The sequence below is a fragment of the Mustela erminea genome, chromosome 12, assembly GCF_009829155.1.
Source record: "Mustela erminea isolate mMusErm1 chromosome 12, mMusErm1.Pri, whole genome shotgun sequence".
NCBI lineage: Eukaryota > Metazoa > Chordata > Mammalia > Carnivora > Mustelidae > Mustela > Mustela erminea.
The window spans coordinates 34462723-34481841 of NC_045625.1; the positions used below are offsets into that span (position 1 = coordinate 34462723).

Consider the following 19119-nt stretch of genomic DNA (forward strand, 5'->3'; position numbering starts at 1 on the left):
TATTCAATCTCAGGCTGAGTGTTTACTGGAATGCTGTAGAAAGACCTGCCTGGATACAGCTCATACAATTTAATGAGGTCCTCTACCCCAAGTGCCCATGCTGTTAATGAACTATTTACAGATTTAACTAGCAATACATTAATTGATAAACTATTGGTTGTACCATGTTAGAGATCTGGCCTGTTCTAATTTCTCTCAGAAGAGAATGCCCACTGAAAGACTCCTGAGAGTAGGGCTTTGTGAAGAATCTGACAGAACACAGAACTTATGACTCATCTTCCTGCGCCTTCTTTCCCAGAGTGAAATTCTTTCTATAATATACAGGATGTGTGTGTGTGTGTGTGCGTGTGTGTGTGTGTGTGTGCACAGCAGAGTTCACCTCATTAATGCCCTATTGACTGTAATTATGTCTTTTCATTTTCCCTCTAGGATCTGAGGCTTTCTTCCCCATCCAGCTCTGCCCAGCTGTGTGTTTCCCCAGCAATTCTAGATCCGACATTGTCTTTTCAGAAATTTAGCAGCAATATCATAACAGCTGTTAACCTATGGCTCTTGGATGTGCTTGAGTTGAATTTTGTTGTTCTTTGCTTCCTCTCTTACAGTGCTGGCAAAGGATACTCTGAAAAAACCCATAAATTTTGTAGCGTGATTTCTGTCGACCTCCTCCTATACAAACATTCACTCACAACTCCTGTCAAATGCTGGGCCATCAGCTCCTCTACCAAAGGAGAAATATATTTAGTCGACCAAACAAGATTTTTTCTTTTTCTCTCTCTTTTCCTCCTTCCCTTCCTTTCTCTTTTTCTTTTCTTTCTTTCTTTCTTTTTTTGAGAGAGAAGAAGGGGTGTGGGTGAGGGAGAGGGAGAGAGAGAGAATCTCAAGCAGACTCCCCGCTGAGTACCAAGCCAGATGTGGGACTTGGTCTCACAACCCTGAGGTCATGAACTGAGTGGAAATCAAGAGTTTATCGCTATGGGCTGAGCCACCCAGGCGCCTCCAAACAAGATTTTCTTTTAACAGCATTGGGGGATATAAACCCATCCTAACAATATTTCATGAGGTAATAACCTAGTTATTCTATCATTGGATCCTCACAACAGCCCATAGATGTAGGCTGAGTGGATGCCAATTAATCTCCCCAACATACAGGTTAGCAAACTGGGGTGGGGGGCAGAGAGGTGATGTCATACAGCAAGGATGTGGTAAAATGGGAGTTAGAGTTGTGGGCTGCAGAGGCCCATCCAGAGAGGATCTCCTTTTTACCACATTTATTCATTCATCAGACTCTCAGATGAGCATCTTTTATGTGCAAGTCCTGTGTTGTTCTGGGGTTTTAGAGATAGACAAGATACTGTCCCTGCTCTCATGAGAGAAAGGCAAGAGGACAAATTGCTATCATAGTGTGACAAAGGCATTCACAGAGTTGGGATACCCAAAGGGAAACCAATATGGTCACTGACAGAGTAACTCCAGGCATAACACAGACACGAAACCTCACAGAAACAAGCAATAGTGATGTCTCCTCAGCCAGAGAGGCTTAGCAAGAAAGATCTTGCAAATTTCTGAGGGAACTTGATATGTTTCCCTGGTATCACCTGGGAATGGTGGGTGAGTGGGCTAGAGTTTAAGGTTGCTCTAATGCAGGGGTGTGTGGGTAACTCGGCTGGTTAAACATCCGACTCTGATCTCACTTCAGGTCTTGATCTCAAGGTTATGAGTTCAAGTTCTAGATTGGGCTCCATGTGTTGGGCTGCAAGCCAGTCATGGAGCCTATTTAAAAAAAAAAAAAAGTTGCTCTAATGCAGGCTTTACTGTATTTCCTTAGGGACTCCTTTTTCTCAGCTGGTCCCAGTCTTGTCATCAGGGAACACTCTACACTCCCTGTCACTTCCAAAACAGACCAAGCAAGCATTTTCTACCTCTAAGCCATTGACCACACTGAACCCTTGGCCTGCAGCAAACACATTTCTCTCCAACTCAGTCTTCCAAGCTTGGATCAAATGCCACCTCCTTCAAGCATCATAGATTCCCTCTAATAGGAAAGGACTCTGCCTTCCTTTCCTAACTGTCTTTTATTAAAAACATAATCATGTTCTACCCTGTATTATAGGCTTATTTCTCCAACCTGACTGTAACTGAAGGGCAAGAGAATCTTGTCTCTAAGACTAAGCACTGGGCTCTTTTTGTTGAATGGGACTGAATGAAAAGAGGAGACAGTTCTCTGGTTCTTTTGTGACACACTGGAGATGGTTTGTAAGTAGAGTTTTCACTTTGGGAACCTGGGTACTGTGATCTGATAAGTTCTGGATTCTCAGTGTTTGGATAGGTGGAGACCTGGTGAACAAGGCAGGAATGAGTGCATCCCAGAGGTTCAGTCCTTGCACTGGAAAAGCTTTTAAGCCTGTGCTTCCCAATGGAGGTTCCCTGTACCTCCTGCATCTGACTTCCCCGAGGAAGTTATTAAACATTTGGGTTCCAAGCTTTGTCCCATACCACGAAATCAAGCTCTTCAGTGTTGGGGCCCAGGGATCTGCATGCAATTCTCACACTGAAGTTTCGAAGTTAGCATTATTGGGACACCCGGGTGACTCAGACAGTTAAGCGCCTGCCTTCAGCTCAGGTCATGATCCCAGGGTACTTGGATCAAGGGAGCCCCTTGTGGGGCTCCCCATTCAGCAGGAAACCTGCTTCTCCCTCTCCCACTCCCCCTGCTTGAGTTCCCTCTCTCGCTGTCTCTTTGTCAATAAATAAATAAAATCTTAAAAAAAGAGAGAGAGAAAAGAAAAGTTAGTGTTACAGCCTGAGAGGAGTGGTAAGGACTGGACACAGAATGCTCTATTACCAATGCACAGGAAAGGGAGAACTCAGGGGAGAGTGTCCCGCAGCTGGAGGACTTACTAAAATGTATAAAGAACATTCCAAGCTGAAGTTTCTTTGTTTTTCCTCAGGCTGGAGGGGTTTTGCTTGTTTGTTTGTTTGTTTTTGTTTTTAATGAACTTTGCCAATTTTCCAGGTCAAAGCTGATACAAATTATGCTTTCGTGTATATCCTTCCTTTGGTCCCATGACCTTTCCCTTACCTCTCCCTTTGGCCCTTGGGGTCCACTCACTCCTCTAGCAAAGGGAGAGTATCGGCAGCTACTACTCTGGCCATGGTAAGGGAGGTGTGGTAGAGGCTTCTCCATCATATCCATCCTCCTTACTGTGCTCCACTTCCCCAAACCAACTCCCACCTCCTTCCCTCAGAAGCCCTTGCGGTTTCCCCACCCAAGCCCTTGGTTAGCTCTTTTTGTAGCTTCTTGCTGATTGTTGGTATCCAGCAGCTTCACCCTTCTCCCCATCCTTATTATCTAGCAAAGTCCTACTCATCCCTCAGCATGCATCTAGGTCTCCCCCTGAGAGGTCTCCTCTGACCTCCTCCCCTTCCACCATTCCAGAGTCACCCTGCTCAGTTCCCCCACAGCCCCCTGTGCTTACCCCCATCCTCACACTCTTATGGTCCGAGTAGAGATCTGTCTCCTGTCTGGACAGGGTCCGGGGCTCAAGCAACATTGTGCCCTGGCTCCCGGCTCTTGGCTCCCGACACGGGGCTGAGCGCTTCTTCCCAGGGCGGTTCTGAGGGTCGAATGACCGCTGTGTACACTCACTGAGGGCTTTTCCGCAAACGCTCTTGCTCTCCTCCCTCAGCCCGTGACAGCTGAGGGCACCGGGCTGGCCCACTAGGCCGAAGGGACAAGGCACCCTCAGTACCTCAGGCATCAGATACCCCCACGTGGGTCCGGAGAAAGAACGAAAGAAGGCTATGTCCTTGGAGCTTGCGCCCCTCTGGCCTGGGAAGCATGCAGCTCCACCTCCCCCAGGCCAGCTGGGAAACAGCTTTCACCTGGGTGGCCAGAAGGGCTTTAGGATAGAGCTTTCTTCTGTGTTCCCGAAGCTGGCCCTGCTGGCACAACCCGGGCATCAGGCCCGCACTGAGGGCCTCAGAGGAACCAAGTGCTCGCTAAACAGGGGCAGGCTTTGCTGAAAGCTGCACGGACAAAACCCAGCTCTGAGCTTAATTAAAAAGAGTGCTTAATCCCTCCCCCAACAAATGCAGATCTCCCACAAAGGAAAACAGGAATGCCAGTGGCCAGGGAGACCCTCAGCCTTATAAACAAGTGATTCGGGCAGCACAGGGCAGCTCCGCTATGATCTGATACAATGACCATTGTCAAGGAGGGCTGTTTTTCCATGTTTTTGTATCCTTTTCTTCGCATCTTCTTTTGCTACCTAATTTCATGCATCAGAGGTCAAAAGACAAAAGGTCAGTCCTGGTGTAGAGGCAGCAAACTCACCACCACCAGGAACGTTTGTCCAAAGGAGCGCTTTGAGGCACCGCCTGGGGACACCGGCAGGTTTTCATCTCTGCCTAATTCTCTTGTGTCACTTCACAAGGTTCGCGAGTCTATGTGCAAATTGCATGAGAAATGAGACACCAACTGCTGTACCAAACTAGAAAAAAAAAAAAAATCGCCTCTCTTTCAATCACCAAACTATTTCCATCTCATACCTTGTAAGAATTTGTGCCTCACAAGGAGCCCATCTTGGACTCTTAGCCTGCCTTGCCACAGAACTCACCAATACGCGTATCAACTTATATTGTAAATAAACAATCTGAAGAGCTATTCCTTAGCGGTTTTTTTAGGAGAATTTATAAAGATCTCTCAAAAAATTACCGTTTGTCCTAAAAATTGCTTTCTTTGAAATCTGAGAAGCATTTTTAGTATGAATAATTCAGTATGATTCTTTTAGTATGAATTTAGTATGGATATTTTGTTCTCGACCTCCAATTTTTTCACTGCCCCATTTTGGATTCTTAAGTAGTAAGGTAGTGCTACTTTCCTAGTTTCCTAGGTAGACAACTTATGTATTGTAAGGAAAATATAGCATCATGATTTCCCATTAGAAATATCTTCATATTTAAGGGTGAAAACGATTTTCCTGTTTTATGTTCAAAACCACCACATACCATCTTGGCATGCCCAATGGTTTTCATCTTATTGAAAATAAATTTAGGAGACACCTTTAATTTTTCCTTTTGTAGACAATTTTTTTGGTCAATTGGCATTCACTGTCTGAAAGTCTGGCCCCCACGCCTAGGACAAAGTAAAGGAGAAGCTAAACACTTTGGGAAGTGTCTCTGGTCACTAGACTCTAGGGTTGCCTGCAGCACTCACCTCAGAGGCCCTCTGGACCAAAGCCCAGCCAGCTCCCTCTTTTGCATCTCACTCTGAGCTGGGTCCTGGAGGAAGCTACCAGCAAATTAGCTGATCAAGTTGCTAAATATAGGTAATCAGCAGCAAATCTGGAAGATTTTTAGAGCCCCGTTTTATTTCAGGCATGTTCTCAAATCCTGTAGTTCCCCTTCCTCCCCAGGACTGCACCTCAAAAAGAAGGAAAGAAAAAAAAAAAAGAAAGAAAGAAAGAAAGAAAAAGCCGTGCACAACCTGCCCGGAGGGAGACTGAAGTATTCACTTGGCGTTTTGCAAGGTCACACTACAGGCTCCAGGGAAAGAGCTCCAGTCCTGCTGTGATCCTCTGCCCTAGCTCTGAAGTTATTACAGAAAAACTGGGAAGGAAGTAAGTGAGAACATTGAGGGCCTACTTACGGGCGCGCTTCGCGGTTTAACACTCTGATCTACGCCCCAAAACTCAAAGAATCGTTTAACCTATGCACGCATTCAAAATCGCTTGTGAAGTAGTCTCTTTTATGTTCCAATACTTCATGGAATCAAATTATATCACATTAAAATGTTATTAGTTTAAAACATATTAAAGGGGATGTAAGTCTGGGCTGGCGCATGAATATTTAAAGCTCACATTACGCGGAGAACTATTGGAAGGAGAAGGGGTGGGAAAGCCAACAGTTCATCGTATAAATATTGATGGAAATAAAACGTCCTCCGTATAAACTTTCTTTAGCAAATTAAGATTTTACTATTTACACATTACGGTATTGTTAAATTTAAAAGGAACTCTAAGAAGAAATAAACGGATTTACACTCGTTCTCAATGTTAAACAATCAGTGCCAGTAAATCTTTCCAATGCCCCGTTTTGAATTCTTAGGTAATAGTGGATTGCTGGGAAGTGTAGGCAAATTGTAAATACAACTGACAGCCCGTTTTCCATAGTCACATATCGCGAATGTAACTCCGCGAGAGTAAATTTTATCTCAAAATTCTCTAAAAATAGTCTTCAAACCTCGTCTCTGTGCATATGTATACGGCATACACTTAACGTCTGCCATGTGTACCTGTGCACTGGAAACCAATAGTGGAACTGAGTTTAATTACTGGATTGAGTTGAAATGAACCCATGCAAACGACCCAGGTCTGCCCTCTTTGAGGCTTCTCTCTATAACGCTTTTAATTAAAGCAATAAAAGGAGTAAAGTAAGGCAACAATAGCAATAATCCACCATGAGCACCAGGTTCCCCAACACAGCCACACCGTTATTTTCCACCTCTACCCGACTACTTCTGGGTGGCGAGCCGCCAACACATGGTGCTACCAGCAGCCAGACCTCGAAGCCCTTTATACGCAGAGGATCCCATTGGCACCAGAACTGGGCATTTTGACCCAAACCATTCCTCAGCCCCTTCCTGCCGCCGGCGCCGCTAGAAAACTTGCGGCGGCGACTGGCCTGTGTTACGCGCTTTTTGCGCTCCGCGCCCGGGGAGTTGCCAGCAGAGAGGTGCCCCGGTCCACCCGAGCGCCGCTCCTAGGCAAACCCCAAGCTTATACCGCGAGGGACCCACTCGCCGCGCCTCGGCGTCCACCCTCAATCCTGACACCCTCCAGGCCCCGGCAAACGAAGCAGGGCGGAGCTGGGCATTAGGGGCGCCGCCTGCGGAAGGTGCGGTGCCACGTGCGCGCTGCAAGGACCCCGAATCCTGCAAGTCCAGCTGCGGCCTCAGCTGCTCCCCGAACTGGGCCCCCAGCTTTAGGGCGGGGCCTCCTCCTCGCCTCCAGCCTGAACGTCGGCTCCCACCCACTCTCAGCGAAGGCCCCAGCCCAGAGTCCCAGGGTCAGAGTCGTTCCCCGCGGCTTCTTACAGGGCTCGCCCAGAGCGAGGCCCAGCGGCGGACCCCGCTGGTCCAACCTTTGCTGGATTCTGGGCTGGGGATCTCGGGGGGCGCTGGGTCGGAGCCGAGCCCCAGTCCCGGCTCCACAAGCCCTGGAGTCCTCGGGCGTTTCCTGGCCGAGCGGAAGAGCCGGAGCTAAGCTCCTCTGCTCCCGACGTCGGCCTCCCCCTCCCTAGACTGCAGCGTCTTAGCTGGAGGGAAGCTCACAGCGTGCCTAGGCCAACCCCTTCTGCGACTCTTTTCTTTTCCTGTCACTCTCTGTTCTCGGTTTCTGCTTTCTCCCTCTTACAGAATACCAGAGCGCGCGGGAGCCGGAGAAGCCTTCACACCAGCCCCTTTCCTGGGCCTCCAGTCTGCCCTTCCCCACAGTCTCGTCTCTCCCTCGACATATTTCTGTCTCTATAGATTCTCCCCGCATTTCCCTGCAGGTTTAACCAGCGTGTCTCTCTGCCTCTCTAAATCTGCCTCTCCTCTCCCTTTCTCCCTGGTGTAGCATTAAACAAATCCAGGTGTATCGAGGTTCGAGAAACGCCGGCAACGTGGACAGAAAGAATGCCTTATTCTGTCCTTGTAACATTTCCGGTCACTACAGTTTGGCTTCCCCCTTGAGATGGTGCCAGGGCCGGTACCGCCTTGTAGGCCCCAGCTACCGAGGAGCCGGCTCGCTCTCTCTCGCTCTCTAGCTGAGTATGCTTATGTTCGAGTGTGGATTTATGTGTCTGTGTTTGTAAACCAGGGCAGGCTCTCCAAACCGAAAGCTGAGCGGAGTTGGGTTTCTAGGATTACAGGGCTGCGGGCAAGTGAGGTGGGGGACTTTTCGGGGGTCCCGATGCCCATCTGCGCCTAAACTCCACGCGTCCCTAGCCCCCCGCCAAGTAGCTCTAGGGCTGAAGCTTCGATTCCGCGTTGTCCGAAGAGGTTCTCCACCTGCTCCGCGGCGGGGATCCGCCCCTGGGTCCAACGCGGCTGGAGTCAGGGAGGTCCGAAGCAAGCTGGCCAGACGCAAGGGCAGATCGACCCACAGCTGACAGGGTGCGCAAGGGAACGGCGGCTGGGTCTGGGTACCCCGCGGTGGTGGTGGTGGGGGTGTCTCTGTGAATTCTGAGCCTGGCACTGGTGCCGCACGACCCGCAGGGTTATGACTAGGGGGCGGGCGCCCCCTCGGGAAAGCACATTTGTTTCTCGTTGGTCTGGAGCGCGCAGAGTACGACGCGGCTGCGATGGGGTCGGATAATTCCGAGCACCGTGAACCCGTCATTTTTGATGCTTGGCCTAATCCTCTGCCCTTCCTGGGTTCAGACAGTAACGGAGTAGTGCCCGGTGTCTCCTCCTTAAGCCAAAAGCCCCACAAAACCAAAACACACAGGCAAAACTCCCTAGAGCATCTCACAAACACAAAAACTAAAGCCAACACACGAAAACGCACACCAAAACCCCCATCCAAACGCTGGGCGCGTAAAAAACAAAATAAAAACCAAAGAAAACAAAACACAAACAAACACAAGATTCACCTAACGCAAAACACACAGACGACACCCACGAATACAAAATCCAACACATCAAAACACCGCGCAGATGCAACAGCCTTCCAAAGGACACACAAAAAGACAATCTCCAAGGACAAAGTACAAAACACATAAAATTACAATCCACAAGACAGAAAACAAAAGCCACCGAAAAGACCAAGACTCACAGAGCCAAACCCTCTAAAATGAAATCCACGAAAAATACACACGCAAAACACCCGAAACAAAAGACTCTTAGATAATGAAAAGAAAATTCACGGGAAACAAACAAAAACAAAACAAACCCTCTAAATAGAAAACAACCCCAACAACTCCCGCCCCCAGCCTGGGGTGAAATGTCAATTCCGGGAGGGCTTTTGATCTCTGGGCGCGGACAGGCCGCTCCTCCTCGTCTCTGCCACCCCGCGCGGGATAGGCAAGAGGGCGGGAAGCAGGGGCTGGGGCTGGATAGCGGAAGGAAGAATCGAGCTCTCGGAGAGGGCCAAAAATCGAATCGCCCGGGCCAGGACCCGGACTCGAAGGCTGCAAAAAGGAGGAGGCGCAGGGGGACTGCGCGGATTACTTGGTGGGGGGGCCGCCGGGGAATCCACAGCCACGTTTCCGATTGTGGCGAAATCGGCTCAGTGGATAAGAGATGTCCGGTTCCCGCCAGCTTCCCCCACCCCCCTTTTCTCGAGCTCTGGGCTCTTCCCCCTAGGTTGCGGCCCAGCCTCGTGACCACCCCCTCCAAAAAACAAACAACACTCTCGCTGAGAACGATTCACTTTCCGAAACTGCCATTGTCCGGAGGGCCAAGAGTCCTCCCGCAGAGCGCTCCCCCGCCCTGGAGAACCTTGCCCCTGCGACCACCCCACAGCGGGGCCCCACAGACATCCAGTGGCCAAGCCTTGCAGCTGGACTCGGGACTGGGGAGGGGGGTAAGAGAGTGAAGTTTTCAGCCTGGGCCGAAGAGAGCGGGCTGGACGTGCCACACCGCTGCCCCGTCTCTGTCGGGCTGATTTCCCCTCTGGAATCAAGTCCTCGGGCTCGGGCACGCAGCAACGCCTCAGGGCTTGAGGGCAAAGGGATTACATTTATGGGCCGGGGTAAGGTGTCCAGGACTCCCGCCAATCTCCAAGACCTCCCGAGATGGTTTTGCTTGGCCCCGGCGCCCAAAGCGGAGGCCCGGGTTTTATCTCCAGCATTTTACATATGCTCCGGGCCGGAATGGGACACGGTGTGGGGAGGGAGCTCTGGGAACCAGCAGGCTGAGTGGGGACCTAGGGACTTTAGGGTTCTGGCACTACCCTAAAGTCAGGAACCCGGCAATGGTATTAGAGCTGCAAATTGGGGGTGGGGTGGCTGAGAGCTCTGGGGGCGGGCGCCGCCCTAGGGGTGAGTCTGAGGAAACTGGAACGCCCCCCTCTATGCCTGGCGACACTACTTGCCTTTGCACCCCCTTCAAAAACACCTGCTGGGCAGAGTGGTTAATTTTTTAAAAAAACAAAAACCGGGCCTGCACCCGCCTACGCGGCGGGGCTTACGCCTAGAGGGTTCACCCGCCTCGCACACCCTGCACTGGGCCGCGACACCGAGACGCAGGGATTTGTAAAACGTGCGGCCACGAGGCCAGGTCTTCCCGCTTGCCTCCGGTCCTCACCTTCCCGTGGGCGCGCGGGGCTAGCGCCCGGCTCCGTTTAAAGCCTTCCTTCCCTCCCCCCAACCCCCTATAAAAGTCCAGGGCGGCGCGGCAGCGGCACTGCTGCTCTCCCGGCCTCCCGCACTGCTCCGGCCCGGCCCGGCCCGGCCCGCCCCGTCTGGCCAGCTGGACAGGCCCGGCCGCACTGCGCGGACACCCTTTCCCTGCTCCGGCCCGCAGTGCGGGGCGGCACGCTGGGGGCGCGGTGTGTCTGGGGACATCTTGTGATGTTGGCGAGAACAGGACATGATCTCACATGGCGAGAAGCTCTTTAGTTCCTTAATCATTTCACGGTGCCTTCGGACGCTTTTTTTCCACCTAAAACGTTTAGTTTCAGCTCAGTGATCAGCTACCCCAGCTCGGCGGGGGAGCGGAAGGCTTGAATTATTCCGACCTGTGAGCGGTCCCTGGCACCAAAAAAAAAAAAAAAAAAGAAAAGAAAAGAAAGAAAGAAAGGAAAGAAAAGAAAAGAAAAGAAAGAAGGAAAGAAAAGAAAAAAAGAAAGAAAGAAAAGGAAAAGGAAAAAAGAAAAGAAAAGAAAAAAGAAACAAAAAAGTGGAAACTTTTTTCCCCTGTTAACTTCAAGTTCTGAAAAAATCAAAATGGATTTAGAGAAAAATTACCCGACTCCTCGGACCGGCAGGACAGGTAGGACCGCGATTCGGGCTCCAAGGCGTGCTAATTCCAGGACCCAGGCAGCTCTGGTCCCCACGCATGTCGGCCCTGGGGGAGGGAATGAGCGACATTTTCTTAGGGATTGACTGCGTGTGTCTGCCGCGCGTTTGTATGTCTTTTCACCAATTTGTTCACACACTTCTGCATGAGCCCAAAGTGTCTGTGACTTTGTGTTTTTCTCTGTATCTGAATGTTTCTGTGAGTGACTATCTGGGGGTCTGGAAGTTCGTTTGGGTCTGTGTGTTTACATAGGGGCTCAGAATGTGCATGAGTGACGCTGAGTTTGTATGTCCCCATATATGTATTTTCACAATGTGTGTGCCTAAGAATTCATGTGCCTGTGTGTATGTGTATCCTTCTATTCGTGAGTGTGTTAGTTCATGTTTACGTGTTGGTGGTTCTGGGTACTGTACTCTAAGTATCCAAAATGTGTGTCTGTGAGTATTACGTATGTATGAGTATGTAATTTGGATAAGTGTCTGAGTGTATTCCTTTAAGGGTCTGTGTCCACCTGTCATATCCCAAGTGTTTTGGGGAGTGAGAATGAGGGGGTCCCACTGACCCCTCCATTTTTGGATGTCAGCAGCTGTTCACTGTGTCCATGTCAGCGTACACAAAAGTGCCTGCCTCGAGGCACAGAGATGGATCTAGGGCTGTGGGGGGTCCGCTGTGCTAAGCCTGTGAATAGTCAGGCTCAGGTCACGTTGGGAGAAGCAGAAGTGGAGGTGTAATTTCAGGGCATGCAGTCCCTCGGTGTGTGGTGTGCACTGCTTCACTCTGTGGGCACTGCTAAGCCTACCATTTGTATAAAACCATCTCCTGTGGCAGGCACAACCTTGGCAGGGGAGGGCAGGCAACCCACAGGCTAGTTGTGACATTTCTAGGGACCTCCAATCTGCCTTTGCTTTCATCTCGACAAGGCTTTGACAATGGTGTGTGTGTGTATTTTGTGCTCAGGTTTTATGTTGTGGGCGCTGCTCCAGTGGAGGAGAGCACAAGTGGGTGGACATGTGTGCCTGGCTTGGGCATCCAACTCTGGTCCATGTATGCACATGGGCCTTCCTGGCACAGGGCCCGGTGTGCCACCCATAGGCCCAGGTAGTGGTTAGCAGAGTGTGTTTATATCTAAGAGGAGGTGGCAAGCAGTAGGAGGCCTCAGTCTGTCCTGAGATTAAAGATGAGTATAGGAGCCCCTTTTACGCATTAGGCCAAGTACACCAACCCCCACCCAAACACACTCCTGGCCCTGCTAGCAAGAATTATTCCACTTTCCTTATCCCTGTGGATCTTTGAGGCCTTACCTCCACCCCAGCCTTATATACAGGTCAAAAAGCAGAGAGAGGGGTGGACTTATACTCCAAACCCAGGACAACTCTGGGTATAGATACATTTCAAGAATTGTAACAAGTGAGAACAGAAATCTAAGAGGTGGGGAATTAAAGAAGATTCCCCAGGGTAAACGTGCAAGAAAGGGAATCTGGGAACTCCCTCTGCTCCATCCCCATCTCCCCTCCCCGCTTGGCTCCCTTGGTAGGTGGGACTTCCAGAGATGCCATCATCAGATCCAGGTGTTCTGTGTATGCTAGGAATGGGTCAGAGGCACATGAGGATCTAGGGGAGTGTCTGCCTGGTTGGTGTGACTGCCTTTCCCTTCGGAGAGCTGTCTACCAAGAATGTAATTCAGGGCGGTCGATGGGCTCTTTGATTAGTTCAATCGCCTGAATAATCGTTTAATCAATAAAGCATTTCATTCCTCAGTAAGGCGGACCTGGGTGGGGCTGGGGGGGGGGTCCTAGTCTGGCCTGAGTTTAAAAATCTGGAGAGCCACGCCCCCTCTTCTCCTTTGGGCTTGGGTAAGGGCCACCTGCCCTGGAAAGGGCAGAGCTCCCAGGTGACATTGCACTTCTGCCTGTCTGCACCTGCCTGGGCCCCAGCAGTGGGGAAGAGGAGAGAGCTGAGAAATTAGCTGGGCAGGGGCATCCATGTCTGGTTTTAGGGGTTTTATGTGGGTTTCTCCCATCTCCCAACTTGGAGGCCTTTTTTGAGCCACTTGACCTCCTTTTCCTTCCTTCAGAACTGTTTTCCATTCCCTCTCATGACCCCAGTTTCCCCATCTGTACAATGGGGAAGGAGTATATATACCATTTTGGCTCTAAGCCCAAGATTGGGTAAGGTCAGCCTTAAACACAGAGCCACTTAAGGATCCTCCTGTCTAGCCTCTTCATTGTGGTACCAAAAAGAAAACAAAAAACAAAAAACAAAAAAAAAAAACCTGATACCCAGAGAGAGGGGCAGGGACTTGTCTGACATACAGCAAGGGGTACGGAGGGAGTAGGATCAAAAGGTGACTTCTCTGTGCCCTTAGACCCCCTCATTCTTGCTGGGAGAGGAGGTAGAGCCTCCTCTCCCAAGAGCTCTCTTGGAGAAAAAGGACTATTGGCCAAGCTGTCTCAAGAAACCCAAGGCCAGGAAGGCCAGGAGTTTTTTTTTTTTTTTTTTTTTTTAAGATTTTATTTATTTGACAGAGATCACAAGTAGGCAGAGAGGCAGGTAGAGAGAGAGAGAGAGAGAGAGGAAGGGAAGCAGGCTCCCCGCTGAGCGGAGAGCCCATGCAGGGGCTCCATCCCAGGACCCTAAGATCATGACCTTAGGCTAGGAGATTTTGAACAGGGTCTGGGCATTGGCATCCAGTCCTGCAGCTCTGAAATGAGTGTGTTGGAATAACAATCCTCCCTCACCATGGATCTTCATCTTTGAGAACTTTGGGAGGACTCATCTCAGGTTTCTCCCCATTAGACATATAGAGGGAAGCAGAGCCCTAGAAGAAGGGGCCGGTAGTGGAAAGTCTTTGGGAGAAAGAAAGAGAGTGCCAGAGCCCCTGGCCTGCAGGGTGCACTGCTAGTGATAACAAACCCCACAAAGGCAGTTTACATGGTTCTCGAAAAATGTGGTTAAATTCTTCTATGTTTTCACCTACTTAAATGATGCCTACAGAAAGATCCTGATCCAGGTGCAGGAATTATACAGGAATCGACTCTGCCCAACTATCTATGTAACCTGGGTCAGTTGCTCTCTCTCTCTCTCTCTCTCTCTCTGGTCCTTTAAAAATGAGTCAGAGAGGGGGCACCTGGCTGGCTCAGTTGCAAGAGCATGGGACTCTTGATCTTGGGGCTGTAAGCTGGAGCCCCACGTTCGGTAAAGACATTACAAAACAAAACCAAATCTTGGAAAAAAATAAAATAAAATGAGGGTTACAAAGAGAGGACCTACCAAGTTAGGACTGTTTTGACAGGAGCGTCTCTGATTCTCCCAAACTGAGCACCTAATCTGAGCCCTGGAGGCCTTGCTTCCCACCCACCCACCCACCCCCCACCCTACCCTCCACCAAGCAAGAGCAGGGATAGGGGCTGGAGGAGTCGATTTCAGGCCCCTAGAGCCCTGGAGCAGCCCCAACCCCCAGACTCATCTGGAGCGGCGGACTTGGTGGAGAGAAAGGGGAGGCAAGGAGGGAGTGCGCTCTGAGTGAGAGCTGGTTGCTCACTGCAGATCAAGGTGGAGGTTCCTCTGGAGGTATTTTGGCTTCTCAATTAATTCTCAATGGGCTTTCTTTCAATACCAGAGCTTTCAAAGGCAGTTGGTCTTCTATAAATTGAGTTTCTTCCCAGATGGTTTCCTTTCCCAGTGTCTGTCTCCAGCGCTTAGCACAGGGCCCTGTCCAAAGTTGTGCGGTTGGGGCAAGGTAACCCGGTGACTGTTACACATCGAGGCCCGACCGGGTTCAGCGCAAGGGCGTTAAGACCAGCTCCCTGCCAGTCTAGTCTGTCTCTGTTCGCTTGTCTCCTCGATAGTCTCGCTTAGACTTGTGGGCTCGTGAGCTGTGAGCTCTCAGAGGCAGGACTGCGGTGCAGAAGCCCTGCTCCATCAGGGAATCGCTGTGTGATCTCACACTAGTCATATTACTTCTGGGGGCCGCTGTTTGGTGGCCTGTAAGGCGGGGTAGATGGCCAGGATATCAGTTCTGGGGGTGCCTCTCGGCATTAGAAGTTCCCGGAAGATGGCCCGCTTGGAGGCTGGAGGCAGTGAGGAACCGCTAACTGAAGGAAAACTCCTTCTGTCCTGGGCACCTGTCGCCCTAACCGGCAGGCAACCCAACGCCAGCTTAAGCCGCACACCCTCTGTTTGAAATGGGAATCTAAGCTCCTCTTGCTTGGTTAGTATCTGTGGTTCCATCCCACCCCGGCAGTACTCTGATTCAGTCCCAGCCCCACAGGTATCAGGAGGAAAACTGGTTTGTGCCGGTATATCCTACCTAACTGGATTCTTTATTTGGCAGCCCACACCCCATCGCTCTACCCCAGACTCCCAGCCTTCCCAAGTGTGGCTCTGTAGAGGCTCTTCTGAGAGAGTTTCCCAGCCCACAGACTTTCCTCTACTTTAGATTTTCTATGTGACCTTGGACAAGGCCCTCCTTGGCCCTCCTTGGCCCCATCTGTAAAATGGGGAAAACATTGCCTCAGGGCCCTTTTCTGCTCTAAGACTTTAGAATTTGACTTTCTAGACCTGAAGTCAATGAGCGGGGCTGGAGGTGGAGGTGTCACTGGCTGCGTCCCTCCGGGAGTCCCCCCCAGTCTCTCCAGGAATGCTGAGCTGCCACATCAAATTCTAGTTACTTTTTATCCACCCTGCGCCCGTGGGGTGGAGAGAATGTGGGAACCCTAACTCACCCGGGTTCCTCTCTCCTTTTATGTTCTTCCTGCCTGAGGCGGAGGTGCGGTTGAGGGGCTGGGGGGGAGGATGGGGGCCTGAGGATTGGGACCTGTCGGGTTCCAGACAAAGGAGAGAGAATGCAGCCACTCCACCCCAGTGCACACTGCAGCCTTCTGGGCCCCCAGAGGCCCTCCTGGAGCCGTTTAACACAGCTGTGCCCTGGAAGGGGTGGGGACGGTGTCAGCACCGGAAACTTATCTACCGGTCAGGGGCAGCTGGGTCTGGGATGGTAACAGAAGGTGAGACTGAGGGCCTACACCAATGTAGGGATGTAAGAAATGGGGCAGAGGTAGAGAGAAGGGAGACTGAGGCAGAGAATGAACCCAGAGCCCTCTCAGGGTCAACCAGTGCCCTGTCTTCTTTATAAGCTCAAGTCTGGAGCGACCATCTCAGAGCCCCCCCCCCCACCCTTTTGTGGACTTATATTAGAGAATCGTTAATTGTGAATTAGAAATGGTGGGTCTTGGGACAACTGCATGAGCCATGGGGCAGTAGTCCTCAGTGTCTTTTCCAGTACTTCCTGGGTATAGAATGGCTGTCATGGGCTTCCTTTTCAAAGTCCATTTCTTTGATTATGATCCCAGGGCCTCACACCCCTGAGAAACTGAGACTACCTGGTCAAAACTCTGCCCTTCTGGACCAGGAAAGTCTCCTAGGCATCCAACCATTTTTGTCTTCAAAACAACAAGAACTTCCTGGAAGAGGAAAGATGGAGTTTTCTCTACAGCAGCCTGGTAGCATGCCTGGCTTGGCGCAGCCCTTGCGTATAGAACTTGCCTGCCTACCTGCCAGCTTAAGGGACCCTCATTGGCACTGGACTGACATGACTGGCTTCATTTAATTCCCAAGAAGCTTTGCACCAGATGCAGAATTACCCCCCTGGAAACGAAGCCTTCAGTTGCACACCACTAGCCCCAAGGCGACTATCAGCTCCTGGTCTGAGGCTGGAAAGAAAGACTCAAGGCTTCGTGCTTGGACAGCCTGGTCCAAAGCTTCAGTTAATTTCCTCACCCAGGAGCACCCTGATTACTAACTTTAAAGGAGTGTGAGATTTCTTTCCCCTCAAAGTTTCTGCCTTTCTTTCAGCTCAGAATTATGGTTCCCTGGGCGGGGGGGGGGGGGAGGGTAAGATTGAGGGAGAGGGGTGGACGAGAAGGCGCCAGGAGCAGCTTAGTAGGTGATTGATAAAATTGTGAAATGTTTCCTCTGGAAGGAGCCGCCATTGAAGACTAGATAAGCCAACTCTACCCATTTTACAGATGAGAAAACTGAGCTCAGAAGGGGTAGATGTGCGCACACCACGAGTCTATCCTGAATCTGGTGGTGCTTAGATTGAAAACCGGATCTCTACTGCGCTCCTATTCTTCCTCCAACATCCGCGTGTGTTTTCAGGAGACAATCTCCCCTCCACCCCCGCCCCGTACCCTTCCTCTCCTCATCCCCACTTTGGCTGCTCCAGTCCCTTAGCGTGTCCCAGGGGCCCCACGCTGCGGCAGGAAGGTCTGGCTCCCGCGGCGTCTGCGACGGGACTCTCCAGGCCCTGTGTGGATCCCCTTACCCCTCCCCCAACCCGCGCTCCACTAGGCCTTAGCCCCGCGCGTTTGTCAATGAACGTGGCGCCGCCGCCTGGGCCCCGCCCCCCATTCTCTCCTATTGCCCAGGTATCCGCTAATCAGGCGGAGCCCGCCGGTTGTTCAACCAATGGGGCGGTGTCTCGGGCCAGGGCCGGCTGCCACAGCTCTGATTGGCTTGATGAGGCGTGATTGGCAGGTTAGCCCCCGCCCCGCCCCCGCCCGGAGGGAGGCTGAGCCCCGGGCGGCGCTGTCCACACGCAGCGGGTCCTGAAAGCGGCTCCGGGGCGGCGCGGTGGCGCACTGTGCGCGCCGAGCAGGCGGAGGGCTAGCGCCGGCGGTGGCGGCGGCGGCGGCGGCGGCGGCGGCGGCAGCGCGGGCAGTCAAAGCCGACAGCGGCTCCATCTCAGCACCGGCAGTCCCGGCGGCCTTGGTGGAGGGGACCTTTCGCTATCTCCGTCCCTCGCTACACGCCGGGGCAGGCGCGGCGGCCGTCCCGGAAGAGGCAACAGAAAAACGTTGGAGCCAGACCCCTGAGAGAGGGCAGGGGGGCTCGAAGAGTTGGTGGTCGTGAGGCAGATACTCAGGCGTGGAGGACACTGTCGCTGTTGTCCCCAATCCTGGTCCCAGCGATGGGGGTGCATCGGGAGCCGGGGGAACTTTAAAGGCAGAGGGTCCGGGGGTGTGAGAGCTATAAGCTCCTGGGGACTCAGGAGTCACGGCCCCAACGTCAGTGACGGAAGCGTCTCCGAACCCGCCGGGGCCTCAGCGCCGCCAGAGAGGAAGTTCTTTGCAACTTCGTCTGAGACGTCGGAGAGCCGAGCGGAGCGAGGCTGGGGCTGCAACTCCAAGCCCCAGAGACTCAGAGAAGCAGAGAAAGAATCCGGTGGAGACCGAGGGGTCGAGAGAGACTCCAGAGGCAGCGAGGCCGTGGAACCAGCCTGGCAGCCCGCGGGCCTCGCTGCCCCTTGAGTGAAACCAAGGGCCGTGTGTCCCGCAGGCCTCCTCGAAGCCGCTCCTACCAGAGGCCGGGGGCTCCTTGCCGTCCCGGAGACGGGCCCCTACGATATGCCCCCAAAGCTGCCGGTTCCTTGGCCGCATCTACTCTGGCCCGGCTCCGCAGCCGCTGCCTGAGACGGCCCAGGAGGGAAGCCACCAGGAGTTGGGCGCCCCACACCCAGCCGGACTGCACTAGCGCCGTTTCCCGCCTCTAGGCGCAGCTCTCGGCTATCTCCAGCGGAGCAGCTCTGAGAGAGGCCCCGGAGCTCCAGCAGCGTTTTCTGAGCTCAGGTCGCACAGTACCCGGCCTGGCGGCGTGGCTCCCTAGCCGCGCTGGGCAGCCCCTTGGCGCCGGGAGGCGGCGGCGTCGGCCGGCCTGCAGTCTGGAGCGCCCCGATGGAAATACACTGTAAGCACGACCCGTTTGCATCCATGCATAGTAAGTAGGCGGCAAGCTCGCTTCTCTCACTCTCCGGCCGGGACGGGGTTGGGTGTGCCGGACCGCGGGGCAGATGCCAGGGCCGGAAGGACTCAGGACTTCTGTAGCAACACAGTCAAGTTGGCAAAGTGCAGTGTTCTCAGGAAGGGCATGTGGAACAACGCGCCTGGTTCCCCGGGCCAGAGCACCTGGCACCGGGAATCCCGCCTCCAGCAACGGGTAGTGTAGACTTCAGCTGCAGCCTCTTGAGGGGCGCAGGGTGAGGCTGGGTCCGGCAGCAACATTTCAGCATGTTGGGAGAATCATAGCTCGGACCTGAAGAGGACTCCGGGACTGGCTAG

At 52.4% G+C, this 19119-nt stretch overlaps 1 protein-coding gene and 1 long non-coding RNA gene across 9 annotated transcripts in view; both read left to right on the forward strand.

Moving 5' to 3' along the window:
- Positions 1 to 742, forward strand: part of LOC116570983 — a 31335-nt gene extending 30593 nt beyond the window's left edge. Inside the window, exon 3 of the long non-coding RNA XR_004277627.1 lies at positions 430 to 742. This is a non-coding gene — a long non-coding RNA (uncharacterized LOC116570983). The remainder of the gene's footprint in view (positions 1 to 429) is intronic.
- A 9372-nt stretch (positions 743 to 10114) lies between these two features.
- Positions 10115 to 19119, forward strand: part of PAX5 (paired box 5) — a 197592-nt gene continuing 188587 nt past the window's right edge. For 2 of the 8 annotated variants that reach the window (XM_032306382.1, XM_032306385.1), the window contains exon 1: positions 10141 to 10975. In XM_032306382.1, coding sequence (XP_032162273.1) covers positions 10930 to 10975 — 46 coding nt within the window. In that variant the 5' untranslated portion in view covers positions 10141 to 10929. Of the gene's footprint in view, positions 10976 to 17731; positions 18779 to 19119 lie in introns of those variants that run through there. The other 6 variants (XM_032306380.1, XM_032306379.1, XM_032306384.1 and 3 more) reach the window with 6 other exon arrangements.